We start from the raw sequence: 14,001 nt of genomic DNA, 5'->3' as shown, positions 1-14,001 counted from the left end.
TGAAATCTTTCTTGTGCTTGCCAGCTCTTATTACAGGAATCAGTCATTAGCCCCATTTGTGCGACAAGTTAGTCTGCAGAGCCCTGCCAACACACAGGGCAGAGCTGGACTTTCTTTGGGGCCGTGTGAGGAGCTGGGAGTGCAGCTCTGCAGGAGTTTCTGCCGTTTTTTTCCTCCGGTTTTTTATTTCAGAAACAAAAAGGGCTGAAAAATTGATCCAAGGCTGTGCCATTGCAGCTTATGGTGTGCTGTGTTAACTCTTGGCCCTGTTGATGGCATAAAGCAATCTGACCGTGCTGTCCTTTGATGTGTGATCTCTCCTATGCAGCTCTGAGCAGGAGAACCTCTGTCCCAGGGAAAGGAAGCAGCTGTTAGCACATCAGTGATGTCCAGTGCTTTTCTGAAGGTTCTGCAGCCTTTTGGCAGCTTGGAACATCTCCGAATGATCCAGATCATGTAAATAAGGGCTAACAGAGTTCTTCCTACGGTCCTTTGCCAGATAGGGATGTCAAAGCTAGCTAGATGTGGAGGATTTTGCACTGAAGGAGAGTAAAACCTTCTGCCAACATGGTGCAGAGCATCTTTTCTCACCGGTTGTCCTTTCAGACATGTATCTGTAAGGGTGGAAGGGATGCACCTGGCTGCACCAAATGACCTTCAGCTTTTGGTCATGTCAGTCTGTCTGACACAAAGGTCAGCGTGTTTGAAGAATGTGAGAAGTTAAACCAAATTAAACAGCATAGGACCAAAGGAGAACATGTTCAAATTTGCGCTGGTATATCGGTGTAACTCCCAGGGGTTTCTGCAGTGGTAATTAAACACCAGGCCAGATGTTGGTTGTGGAAATGTGCTGAATGTATGTTTTGGGCTTGTACAAATGAGAGCATTTAGGCTGGTGGGGGTGGAAGTGAATGTCCGAAAAGAGAGGCAGAACACTCACAAAAACAAGTCTCATTCAGTCCTGAGTTTGCTTTGTGATTTCCTTGTGAATCAGGGAAGAAAAAGAGAGTGGGAGGAGGGGAGAGAAAAGATATTCAGAACCCAGTCCAAAAGCAACCCCACACCCCCAGGCAATATCTCTTGTTTAAGACATTTGTTTCTTCTGGCACTGGGAGGAAACCTTTCCAGACATTGTCCTCTGAGAACTGTTCAGTATTTGCAGTTAAAAGGGCAGTGCGTGTGTAAATATGTATGTGCCGAGAAGGGGAAGGAAGAAAAAATAACTGTTATTGTAACACAAAGGACAGATTTCTACTTTTTGGACCTAAGAGTTCACACTGAGCCACGTAAAAGATTTCATTTTGTGGAAGAGTTTGTGATCTGCAGGGCTTTAATTGCATGGAGTACCTCCAGCTCATCCCTGTGATCGACTTCTCTGGAGATGGTGAGGGTTCAGTTATTATTGCCTTGGGACTGTGTGTGTATTCCCAAGCCTCCAGAACACTGGATAAGAAGCACAGTTGTTTTCTTATCTGTCTTCATGCATCAGTAACAACATCTCTTCCTGTTCTACCAGGAGAGGCCAAGCAAATTTCTTAATCTCTGCTGCACTTTGACCTGGAGAAGGAGGGCTGAGCTGCTAGCGTAGAAATGATTTGCCTTGCAAAGCCTGCTGGCTGAAAGCTGCTCTTAGGTGCCAGCTTGGAAGACATCCAGCAAGCACCTCGAGCCTGCCGGCCATGCACTGTGTTCATGCAGAGGCTGTTGCAGTTATGGGGAGACTGAGCTAATCCAATCATTCTGAGCACCAGGATGGAGGATGCTGGGGGTTGTGGTGATGCTGCCTGGCCATGTTTTCCAGCAAAGCATGGCACTGGTGAGATCACAGTGCCACGGAGATAAGTGTGCTTCTGCTCCTTGGTAGCTTCTTGTCGAGGCTGGGGGCTGTTCAGGAAGAGAGGCTTTCATGTAGCTTTTAATGGCATGCGTGGACTTACAAATTAGTCCAAAGGCTTTACTGGCCTCTAAATCCAGCGTGCTATAATGTATTGAGCAAAGGCCCATTAGTGCTGTGTAAAGATGGGGGGCTGGGGCACAACCTGCTTTAGCAGATGTAAAAGGAAGCTAATCAACTAAGACAAAGGCACCTAAGAATGACTTACTGCCCATTGCCCTGGGATCCGTGGCACAGCTTGTTTTAACCTGCGCTGTGTGTGCAAACCGCTCAGTAGGATTATTTTGGAGGCTGCACTAATTAAGGGATTATCCAGTGAAAGTGGTAGATCTCCCTCTGCCTTAGACAACGGGTCGCTGCTCCTTCTGGAGCCAAGATGGAGATTCGGGGGCTGCCAGAAACTCATGGGTGTTTTTTCCCAGGTTGGTGGTGTTCTGAAGAACAACATCCTCAGGCTCAAAGCAGCTCCTTCCCTCTGGAGGTACAGAAACAGTTTGGCAGCAGCAGGTGTTGCCGAGGTGGAATCCATGGACGGGATCAGCACTGTGTGCTTTGAGGCTGAGGATGCTCAGCTCTGCCCCTCTCCCACCCCACGTGGCGGCTGTTCGTGTGAGATGTCAGTGAGCTCGAGCTGCTCTTGGCGTGACTGCCTGAGAGCTACTGGCTCGGTGATGCAAGTCAGGCCAGATGGTCCCAACCAGCCCTGCTGCTGGCAGGCTGCGAATCTGTGAATTCCCACTTTATTTTGCCATCAATTTTGATGATAATGTTTCTGCTAGCGGCTTTCATCAGTTCTCCAGCAGCACAGCACTTCTCCACCCAGGGGAAGGTTGGGGCAGCGGGGCCACAAGCGGTTCAGCCCCTCTGAGGCACCACCGGAATGCCTTCAGCACCTTGAGGGCTCCCAGAAAGCTGATCATGAGCAGACATGGGATGGAGACATCTAGCCAAGCAGGGAGAGCTGGGGACAGCCAGCCCTGGGGAGCAGCTCCGGTGCGGGGCACACAGCAGGGCTGCTGTGGCAGAGGCCATAAGAGGAGGCCTTGTCTCCGCAGCCTCGGGTGGGTTGGGGACGCACTGTCAGGCAGTGCAGGATGGTGCCGTGCCTGCAGAATGGGCCCTGTGTGCTCCTCTGCTCTGCGCTGCTGGAACAAGGGCTGGAGTGTGCGTGGGCATTCGGGGGGATATCCGTCACTGCCACTGCACTGAAGGGACACCTGCCATTGGCAGTTGCCAAAGTTGGCGTTTGTCTGAGAGGCTTTCCTGCCACAGTCCCTCTTTCTCTCTCAGTTGGCACTTCAGAGGCTGCTGAAGGACAAGGAGGCTTCAGAGCAAGGCCAGGTGCACAACCAGCTTATGGCATGGAGCAGGAGAGGAGCAGGGAGCGAGGCCTGAGCCAGGACAGGGTGCACATGCCTGAAAACAACAGAGGTTCCCATCAGCTGGGATTCCACCCACGAGAAGCCCAAAGCCCTTCTCTCCTCTTCTCTTGTCCTCCCCCTGGCTAACCTACCCTCACTGTCATTTTCCAAGTTTCAAGCACACAGAGCTCAGCATCTCCTGCCAGATTGCGTGTGTGTGCATGCAGCTGTGCATGTGTGAGGGAGAGTGGTTATTTGGGGGTGAAAGATTGCTCTGCAGCAATAACCATGGTAGACTAAACAAAATCTTGTACACATCTGCAGTCCAGCCACTTCTGGTTCCAGGCAGGAGCTCATGCAGCATAGCAGCATCCACCTCACATCTGCCAGTAGTGCTTTTTTTTCTTTTTCTTTTTTTTTTATCCCCCAAAACAGTTTTTCTATGGAATTCCAATGACTGGTCGTCCCTGAGTCTGCCTGCCATCCCAGACATCAGAAAGTTTTTTTCTGTGGCTTTATGTTATGGATGTCACATAGGTTGGTGACGAGGTACACAGCCTTCATTTTAATGGTCTAATTGATCACTTGTCTCATGGGCTAAATTCACTTCTGTGCCACAGCACTCATTTCATTAGGTTGCTGAGGGTTGGGAGCTGAGCATTAATTTGTGATGTTTAATATTTGTGAAGTTGTAGTTTCTGGTATTGTGTGATTGCATGGGATTCAAAGAGATGGGATTGTCACAGAGCAGTGCATTTCCACAGACAAGGACATGTGTGGTGTCCTTGCATTAGGCAATGCCTGGAATGAAAGAGATGCAGTGTGATGCAGTCCTCCAAAATACTTTGCTTTTAGTTTCCTGCCTGGCTTTCCTCTTTTCGTTTGTATAAAAGCATAGTAAACATATTTCTATTTAGAGGAGCTTGTCAACCTGCAGCCTGACCTACTGTGACCTGGAAAACAACCCTTTTCCTCACTTTGTCCAGGCCTGGGATGCTCAGCTGTGATGGAGACACTTGCTTAGTGCCTGGTGTTTCTGTTGGGCTTTGGTTTGTTGATGCACACACCTCCTGTGCCCTGCACCAAGTGCTCTTTGCTAAGCAATGCAGATGGAGCCAGCCTACAAAAACTGTGCATACTGCACATACCTGGCTTAACAAGAGGCACTACAGGTCTTTCATCACACGTGTTTGGGACAGCAAGGCATCCAGGGGTTCAAGCATAGCTGCTTGTAGCATTAATTCCCTAGTTTGCTCCTTGCTGGCCTATCTCTGAATCTCGTTCATCCTACTGGCCATACCAGTGCAACTGGTTCAACCAAGATATTTCTTCATTCTGATTCCTGTTCAGCAAACTGTTCCAACTTAGCAGGTTAGGTAAAGCATATTCTGAGCACTAGGCATATTCATGAAATCCTATTGAATTTTGTGGGAGTGAGTTTTAAAATCACATATCTGCTTGAGGTGTCTGCATATGCATGGCCTTTAAATCTTAGCTGGCCTAGGGCCCTTTCCCCTGAGCCTTTGTCAGCTTAGGCCTTGATGTTAATGCAGCTTGGTAGCTTTCTTGCTGTATAGAGATTGCCACCAGGGCTCAGAGCAGTAGGGCTCCTGAGCTCCTGCCTGATGCTGTTTACTGTCTTGCTTTGTAAGCACGTATGTTGTTCATTCTCCCTGCTTTCCTCTCCACGTGGGTGAGTAGAGGCTGCTCAGCCTTTGCTGCCCTGCTGTGGAGCAGCGTGTGGTGGGAGCTGAACCGTCAAATGCCAGCTTTCTCTGTGTTGTGATGCTCTGCCAAGGATCCTGGCCAGGTGGTGCTTTTGGTAAATAGCATTGTTTCTGTTGATTCATGTTGCAGCATTCAGCCAAGGCAAAGCAGCCTGCAGGTCGGTGGGCGGTTTGTGCACACACACACCTACTTTGGTAGGTCCTAGCACCATGTGGCTGGGTTGAGGACGCTTGCTATGCAGCAAACCAGGACTGCAGAAGTGAGTCATTAGAGACACCTCCACCTAATGGCAGCTTTCTCTGTCTCCATCCATCTCTGTTCAGTGCTGTTCTTCCAGTTGCCACGCTTCTTTCCCAGCTCGCAGTGCTGAATGGGATGAATGTAGACAAGACCCTTTAAGTTTTACTGTTTCTCGTTGGTACTGGACTGAAGGTGTCCCATCAGAGCATCTCTGAGTTCCTCCCTGGCATCAGCTCAGTCTTTTGACTCCTTTGTAGAGCAGGCAAGAACTGTGAACTCTAGTTTCTCAGGAGCTGTGGAACAGGGACAAGCATATCTGAGAGGCTCCTATATTCACAGGCAGTGAGTCCAGGCACTGAATCTCACCTTCCTGACACTTGTGATTCCCTCAAGCCACGATTCCTGCTCCGAAGGGCAGCTCTTGGCAAAGAAAAAAGGTTTTTAAGAACTAAAACCACGATAAGATAAAATAGGAATTAATTTCTGCGTAGCCTTTAATTAGTTAGTTAGTCTGGAGGGAGTTGCTTCCATCTTTTTGACCTTTCCATTCCCTGTCTTGGAGGTCTGCACGTGTCACACTGATATCAGGATGACCAAGGCTCAGTATGTCTGTGTAAGGACCCAGGGGGTTCATATGTAAGAGAACATCATGAGAGTGGGAAAAGGAAAGGGGCAGCTCTGAAACCAAAGGTAGCTGTATGCTCTCTACTTATCTGAATGCTGCTGACTTGAAAGCCAGAGAGCAAAAGCATCACATGTGCCTGTTTCCAGCGTAATTACTCAAAATCTAGGTCAGTGTTTGCACTGTGTCGAGCACTTACGCTTGGGAAGGCTATTGACTTGTCATCACTGGGAGTGTGCTAATAAATCTCTGGCAAGTATTACCAGTAATCTGTTCACAGTATCTTTGATCTGAAGATATTTGAATGTGTTGCAGTTGTCATGAAGTCGAGTTTGCAGTGCAGCTTTGTGAAAGCAGCTCCATTTTACAGATGGGGAAGCCAAGGCAGGGAGCGAGCATGAGCAATTTCTGATGGGAGGGCTGAGTCATTGCTAGAGGTAAGGATACGACCCAGGAGCACCAGCTCCCATGTCAGACAGCACTCTCCCCAGCCTCTTCAGACCCACCCTTGAATTATGATATTCCAAGGCATGTAACTCCAGCTGCAGGAAGCCTTCTCTGCTGAGCTGTAAAGGGCCGTGGTGATGCACGCACCAAAGAACCAGATAAACATGGACTTGTCCTTTGTGTGAGTGCTGCAGCCAGCGGGGACTGCAGGAACTCCTTCCCCACTGCACACAGACAGAGGGCAGCGAGCTCATTGTGAGCCACAGAGGTAAATAACAAGGGGACCAAGGAGCTGCACTGTGCAAGGTGCACTGCTCACACTATCTGAAGCCCTCAAGGAAGCAAACGAATCCACTCAGAAACTTGGTAAGGGTGGGTGAGGGCAGGTAGCAGCTGGCTCTGAGGCTAATGGAAGGGCATCTCCCTAAGGTTGCTTTCTCCTGGTCCAAACCAGTATCAATAAAACCAGAAACACTCCTGGGAGTAAAGAAGATGGGATATGCAGTGCCTTCATCCTGCTGCTGAACACAGCTGTGCCAATGGTTCCAGTTGGATATTATGAAGGATTTCTTTTCTGAAAGAAGTGGTGATGCCCTGGCGCAGGCTGCCCAGGGAGGTGGTGGGGTCACCATCCCTGGAGGTGTTCAAGAACTGTGTGGCACTGAGGGACATGGTGGGGGTGGGTTGGGCTTGGACTTGATCATAGAGGTCTTTTCTATGATTGTATGATAATAATAGATTATAGGGGACAATGGGCTCAATATCAGCTGAGTTGGTTCTGAGCTGGTTCCTCTCCTGGAGGAAAAAGGGAGCAGTGAGAGATGATGCTGTCCATGTGCTGCGGCCATGTGGAGAACCAGGTGTTTTGAATGGAGGTACAGAAGAGCAAAGGCTGAGTATTGGCATGCACAAGATTGATGGAAATGCAACGAGAAAGGCTGGTTTGTTTGGAAATTGTTATGCAGCAGAGCTTGAAAGCCGTGGTGGCTGCTAATTTTTCAATGCACAGCACAGTGGGGCTGTGCCTGGCCAGCATGTGGTAGCTGGGGTGGAGGGTTTGTTTGGAGAGCTAATAGAGAAAGAGCAAAGGAGAAGCAGATGGCAGCAGTGCTCTCTAGCCAGGCCATCAACCACCAAACCTCTACAGCCTCAGGTGCAACTTAATCCCAAATTAGTGCTGTATGGCTCCAGGCATCCCACTGCTGTGTGTGTAATTGAGGGAGGGCAGAGTCCTTTGTCTGGTAGTGCTCATGTAACTGTGACCACGCTTAGCTGACAGCAACAGGATTTAGGGGGCAGGGAAGATTTCCTGCTTGTTCCACCTGCCTCCTGCTGGGCTTCACTTCCCTCCGCTCTTCTCCCCACCGTTGCTCTCCCCAGGTCTAGGATGAATGTTCTAGCAGGTGTCCACTTTGAGATGGGACCATCTCACCCAGAGGAAGCATCTCACCCAGACTCACCCCTTCCCAACCCACGCTCCAGCTGAGGTGGGTTGCTGAGTTGATATGTAATGACACTGCCCAGTTTCAGTGCTCACATCTCCCCGTATCCTGTGTGCCCTGCTCATTATCCTCAGGAGCCATTGGCTCGCAACCATCTCACAACTGGTTCCAGGCTGTTTCCACAAAGCCAGGCGAATCGTGGCATTCAGAACTGGAAGCAGTGGCAGTTGCAGGACCTGGTTGTCAGGGATATTGTCACCATGGAGCTGTTGCCATGGTGCTGCCTGCTCACACTGACGGAGAGATGCAAAGTATGCTTAATTTTTTGAAGAAAGGCGGAAGAACAGTAAAAACCAGAGGGCACAGAAGGTTTTGGATGGGTATTCAAAGAGCCTAATAATAGCTTGGCTTTAGAGCTTGGCTAGTTCTGCTGCCTGTCTGTGTCAGGTTCCTTCTTTTTCTTTTTTTTTGCATCTTACAGCCAACAAAAGGAGGTGAGACTAATATACTTGCTGTAGGGTTGCCCACAGTGGAATTTCACCATGGAATGAATGCAGCACTTTCTCCTCTTGCAAAAAAAAAATAATATATATATATATGTATATATATATATATATCAGTCCAAAGAGTGCCACTAATAATAAGTGCTTGGGCTTTTACCTCATCTCAGTTTTAACCTCTAAAAATAAAGCATCTTGCAGAAGACAAAGACATGGAGGGGGATGTGAGATCCCACCTCCCCCTGCAGGCCCCTTTCCTTGGAGGCACACCCGCTGCTTGTTTGAAATTCTAGAGAACTCTGTGCTCCTCTGGAAGGAGGTTTGGCAGCTGCTGCTGACCTTGTCAGGCTGCTGATGGTTCTGGAAGGAGTCGAATGAGAAGCAGTTTGTGTCTGTGCCAGCCTGTGTTCAGGCAGGGCTCGTCTCATCAAGGCAAGTACCAATTTCACTCCATCTCAAACAGAGCCCGGGTCAGATTTAATAAATAATAACAACTGTGTTTTGCACACCTCCAGCTCCTGGCCCTGAACGTTTTGGCACTGCTGTGTAGTGAATCCTCCAAACACTGCTGCAGAGGAGGGAAAGATGCATTTATCCCATGATAATGGGACACAGAGTCAGGGTAAGCTTCCTCCCGTCAATGCTATGGCCATCAGCAATAGTACTGGGAGTTCCCATTTCCAGTCCTGACCCTTGGAAAGCTCACGTTGAACATCACTGCAGTGGCACGTAGTGCAGGGCCTACAGCAGCCTAATTTGGAGCTGTATGAGCTATTTTCTCAGTATTGAGTCCCCTCTGCATCGCACACACACGCATGCGGCTATTCCTGGTGTAAGGTGGGTTCCTAGGAATTACTGAGCCATTCTTGGCCACTCAGCACAGCAATCAGATTCAGTGCAGCAGGCACCACTTTTTTTTCCCCTTTGTGCCTCGGTTTCCCTGCTGGAAAAGTGAGGAAAAACAAAGGCACCTCCCAAGGGAAAGAAAGGGATGTAATGATGTCAGCTTTGTGAGAAGCTCTGAGAGCCGCAAGTGGAAGTGTTGCTGTTATAGCAGCTAATAATTTGGAATTATGTCCTTTATGGCTTTATGTCCTTTTGGAGCTGTTCTTCACATCATTGCCAGAGGTAACCAAGAATGTTGAAGTCATTTTATTGCTTTTTAATACTCTGTTTGGTATTGGATTCCTACTGCACTTGTCTTCCTTAAAGCACGCGTGTGTTTGCGTCAAAGGTAACAAAGCAGGCCGAGAAAACCAAACCCATCATCCCCCCCATAGAGAAAAGAAATGTGAAAAATGCAACCAGGCTGCTTGGAGAAACGTGTGTTGATCACTTCATGCCTAAGCTCATTATTAACGTGCTATTGTTTAATCACAAAGTTTATTCATCTAATACACGGCTGTTCATTGCTGTAGTCAGCTTATCACCTGGGAAACCCCCCGAGGTTTCCAAACATGAATTAATCACGGGCTGCTCACGGTATCACTGTGAGCCAAATGTTGATCAGTTTAGGAATGGGGAAGTCAAGAGATGCCTTTTGTGGCAGCTGGTAACCACGGATGCTCCGGTCACTGTTTGTCCCGTTTGTAAACCTATTGCTCAGCAGTCAGGAGCAAATGGTGACTAATGGTGATCTATGTCAAAAGGTGGTTTGCCTGTGGCAGCTTTGTTTGGGATGCCATTTCCCCTCCACCTTTATCCTTGACTCTAATTACATCTTAGCAGTGTTTGGATGCTGTGCTTGGCTTGGGCTGTCTGCTGAGACAGTGCAGAACCAGGCTGCTGCAGGGCGTGGGCAGATGTGTTCTTGCTGCAGACCCTATTATCTGCTAGCAGTATAGGTTTATTACTCCTTTCCACATGGGATGTAAGAATGCTTCTGAGAAGATTTTTGTCCCACGCAAATCGTGCTTCTGAATGGCTTCTTAAAGCACAAATTGAAATTCCCACTGCAGACCCCTCAGGACTGTGGGGAATTTCTTCTGATGAAGGAAGCCTGTGCCTCATTGCCCTGGTTGGAAGGGCTCTGCTTTGTGCAGAACATCTAGCAGATGAGGCTGTGGCTTGCTTTCTCTTCCCTCATGATGGAAATAGCCCAAGGCCTGGAAAAGCATTAGCAGGAAGAACACAGCATCAGGAAGCACAAAGGGCACCCAGCCAGGAGATGACAGCATGGCTTTTAGCTGCCCAGAAATGGGGATGTTGCTTTTTTGGGGTATAGGTGAAGGGATTCAATTCCCTCTGTTAGAATCCCTTGGTTTCCTAGCCAGATGCCTCCAGCTGTGAGCATTTAGGATGTAGCATCCCTGTGTGCACACTGCAGCTGCAGTGCCTCTTGCTGTGCTGCTTTCTCTTGCTTCTGTAGTCCTTTGGGATGGAGCAGCGAAGGAGGATGCTGAGGTGGCATTACTCATCCCCGTGGAGTTATTCCAGGTTGTCAGTTTGCTTGTGTAACTGGAAAGCCTTTTATCTGTGACATGCTGGTGGAAGTGGGAGAATTTGAGTTTGGAAATGATACTAGCAGAGAATTGAGCCCAGTTGAAACCTACTGTTTCTCTAGGAAAGATTGTCTAGTGGAATACTGTGGCACCATATCTGTAAGCAGGATAAGGACATTCTGAGTTCCGTAAGTCCAAGGGTGGATTTATGGATATTGTAACCTTGAAGGATGGGAAATGAGGTGTTCAAGAAGCTGGAACTGTGGCTTTGCTCAGGGCTTTTTCCTTGGAGCATTGGCCTGCCCAGAAAGATTTCAGCTATCACTGATTTAGCTCCTTGCCAGCTTGTTTGCAGTGCAGTGGAGCAACACAGATCATAATGAGGTTTTCTGGCATTGGTGCACTTGCTCCTGCAGAGGGACTGGGGTGAGTTTGTGTGCAAGCACCCACATGGCTTCCCAAGGAGCAAAGGGCAGAGCTGCACCATGAAGGGTCCCTTGCCAAGGAGACCAGGCATAAAGGAAAAGACACTGTGAGGTAGAAATTGGGCACTTGGCAGAGGATGAGGTCCTTTTGTCCTGCACTTACAGAATATCTGGGTTGATTGCATGGCTGCACTGCACCTTCCTGCTTCATGGTGCATCTCTCCAAGGTCTTCGTTCTCTGGCAAGGGTGGCTGAAGGTTCACCCTGGCTTCCTGTGATGTATCTGAGTTCTGGCAGGGTCCTGAAACTGAAAAGGTCCCTGAGACAACATCCTTGAAATCAAATGCTTGGGACCCTTCATATCAAGTCTGCGTAGCAAATGTAAAGCTCAGGTTTCACGCTGCTCCAGCCGTGGCCAATTGTATTCATACCTTAGTGGATTCCAGACCCAAAATGTCTTCCTCCTCCACAGAGAGTCCAAATATATCAACTCCTTTTCTTAGGGCACGATAAAAAAGGGGAGTAAATTATAGATGCTCTCTCCACCTTCTGGCAGGAAACACTGCTAGACTGCCTTGCTATATTAGCTTCTAGCTGATGTCGGCAGATTAAGCAACGGCTGCTGTTGCTTTCCTGGAAAGAAAAGCAGCCCCAGAAATACTGTCTCTCTCTCTCTCTTTTTTTTTAGCTGGTTATTATGACCAGCTATAAGAAGCAAGAAGAAACCAAGTGGAAAAATTGAATCTGGCAGTAAGAGGGCGATGCATGAAGGCACACGACTTCCAAACCCAGAGAACAAAAATAGCTGAAAGAGGGGGGGGGAAAAAAAAAACGGCCTGAAAGCAGCTCTTTAATTATTCCATTTCTTTCAAAAGCTTTGCCCCTGGCACAGCCAGGCTGCCATTCCTAAAGGCAACCGTATGTGCTGTAATAATGCTCAAGCACTGCTGCATTATTAGAGAGGAAGAAGCTTCTTTTTTGGCTGTGTTTTCAAAGAGGGCACAAGGGAGGCTGCACTTGCATAATGAATCACCAGGGCTTGGTCTGCAGTCCTACTGATGGAGGGGGAGCTCAGATTGCTGCCTGGGTTCTGGAGAGCTGCTCAGGGAGGAGCTGGGATGGTTTGTGGGAGCAGGCAGGAAAGCAGAAGCCCAGTGGGTCTTCAGAAGGTCTGTGGCTACAGGGCCTGAGCAGTACATCTTCACACTGCAGGAACCCTTGAGTCAGGTCAGAGCTTGGAGGCATAGAATTCCTATGTGCTCAAATGGTTCCTTCAGAACTTCTGCCGTTCCCTTTGGTCTGTGAGCATCTTTCCCTTCTGCTGTGATAGGAATATTGATTCCCGTGGCTCTAAATCACATCTCTCCCCTACTGTTCTTTCACCTGGCAAATGTTCAGCGCTGGATTATTTTTAAAGCCCAAGCCTAATATTCCAGGAACCAACATTTTAAATTACGAGCCCGCAGATGTAAGAAGCTGTTTGCAGTGGAATTTAGCTTGTATATCCTCAGTGCATAGGGATGGTGTGAGGCTTACCACATTTCCAGGTGTGTGGTTAAAGGATGAGCTGTGCAAGCAGAGGATAGCAGCGAGCAGCTCTGCAGGAGGAGGCTCTCAAGTTTGCAATGTGTGCTGCTGGATGCTGGCCTTGAAAAAAGTCATTCATGGTTCGGCCTGGGAATGCCTCTTGCAAATGGCTGATGTCATGTTGCTATTTCACTTTGTGAGGGAGGCCTGGTGACCTTTGCAGCTGGATCCCACTGGCCTCTTACTGTCACATCTGTCTGCTGACGTGGAGAGAAAACAGATCCATTAATTGCAGAGCAGATTTGTCTGTATGCAAACAAAGGGCCACGTGTGGGGGAGAATTAAGGTTTTCAGTGACAGAAGGACCGAGATGTGTTTCTGCTTGAGTGTCATTCCTGAGGCTCGGAGGACGTTGCTCACTGTATGGCTGCTCTTCAGGCACAGTTACAGCTTAGGAAATCAGTTTTGGTGGTGGGGAAGCACGCAGTTTGTGAGTGGATGGCTGAGGTGCCACCCATTAGCAAAGCCTGCAGGGTCAGAGCAAGGCCAGAGTTTGCTCTGTGTGACTCACAGTACAGCTGAATGCCTCCACGGCACTGATGGAGGATAGCATAATCTCCATCCCTTTTGCCTGCCCCGTGGAATTCATTCCTGATCAGGTGGGATTCCTAAAGGTAAGACTTGGGCTTACGTGGGGAGAAGTATGAATCCTTCCTTCCCGTCCCCCAACAGCACACATACTGTAATCTCTCTGATCTTTTCTGTGACTTTTCAATCATCATAAGCAGCCAATTAATTATGGCTTCAATGTTCTCATTTCAGGGCAACCATCGATGAAGTGGAAACAGATGTGGTGGAGATAGAGGCAAAGCTTGACAAGGTAAGATGGAGCAGCTTAGCATGTTGGTTGGAAGAGGGACTGATGGCTTCCTGCTGAGGAATATGGCCTACCAGCCTCCTGTAAAACCAGGGCCCATCACAGGCTGTCAGTCAGCTGATGTATAATAATGCACTGGGCTTGTCTATAGGGCCATGTCTCCCTCTACTGACAGGCACCTGTCAGGGCTCCTTTGCAATGTCCAAAATTGTTGGGACAAGAGGACTTGGGGCTCATAACGCTGCACGGTGGTCTTCTTGCCTGCTCCTGGATCTCAGAGGACTGCCTTCCTGCTGTGGTGAGGTATTGCAGTGCTGTCCTTTTCTCCTCTCTACCACCTGTGACATGAGGAGCTCTCTCACTGCCCTGCTGGATGCTGCGGGGAGGTGGGCAAGGGGTGTCTGTCCATTGCCTCTGAAGCTTTGTGAAGGATGAAGGGACAGCAGTGTGGGAGTGCTGAGGTGGCTTGGGTCTGAGTCAGAAGCTTTATGCTCGAA

The 14,001-nt window shown here is 48.7% G+C and overlaps 1 protein-coding gene across 3 annotated transcripts in view; it reads left to right on the top strand.

Moving 5' to 3' along the window:
• The window catches only part of ACAP3 (ArfGAP with coiled-coil, ankyrin repeat and PH domains 3), a 66,233-nt gene that overhangs the window by 15,959 nt on the left and 36,273 nt on the right, over positions 1–14,001 (top strand). For all 3 annotated transcript variants that reach the window (XM_042831655.1, XM_042831654.1, XM_042831653.1), the window contains exon 2: positions 13,450–13,507. In XM_042831655.1, the coding sequence (XP_042687589.1) occupies positions 13,450–13,507 (58 nt within the window). The remainder of the gene's footprint in view (positions 1–13,449; positions 13,508–14,001) is intronic.

Source organism: Centrocercus urophasianus, unplaced genomic scaffold, assembly GCF_019232065.1.
Source record: "Centrocercus urophasianus isolate 14NV4802_14NV808 unplaced genomic scaffold, USGS_Curo_1.0 seq_36, whole genome shotgun sequence".
Lineage (NCBI taxonomy): Eukaryota > Metazoa > Chordata > Aves > Galliformes > Phasianidae > Centrocercus > Centrocercus urophasianus.
The sequence above is the reverse complement of the archived record's forward strand: the minus strand, read 5'-3'. Positions and strand labels throughout refer to the sequence as shown.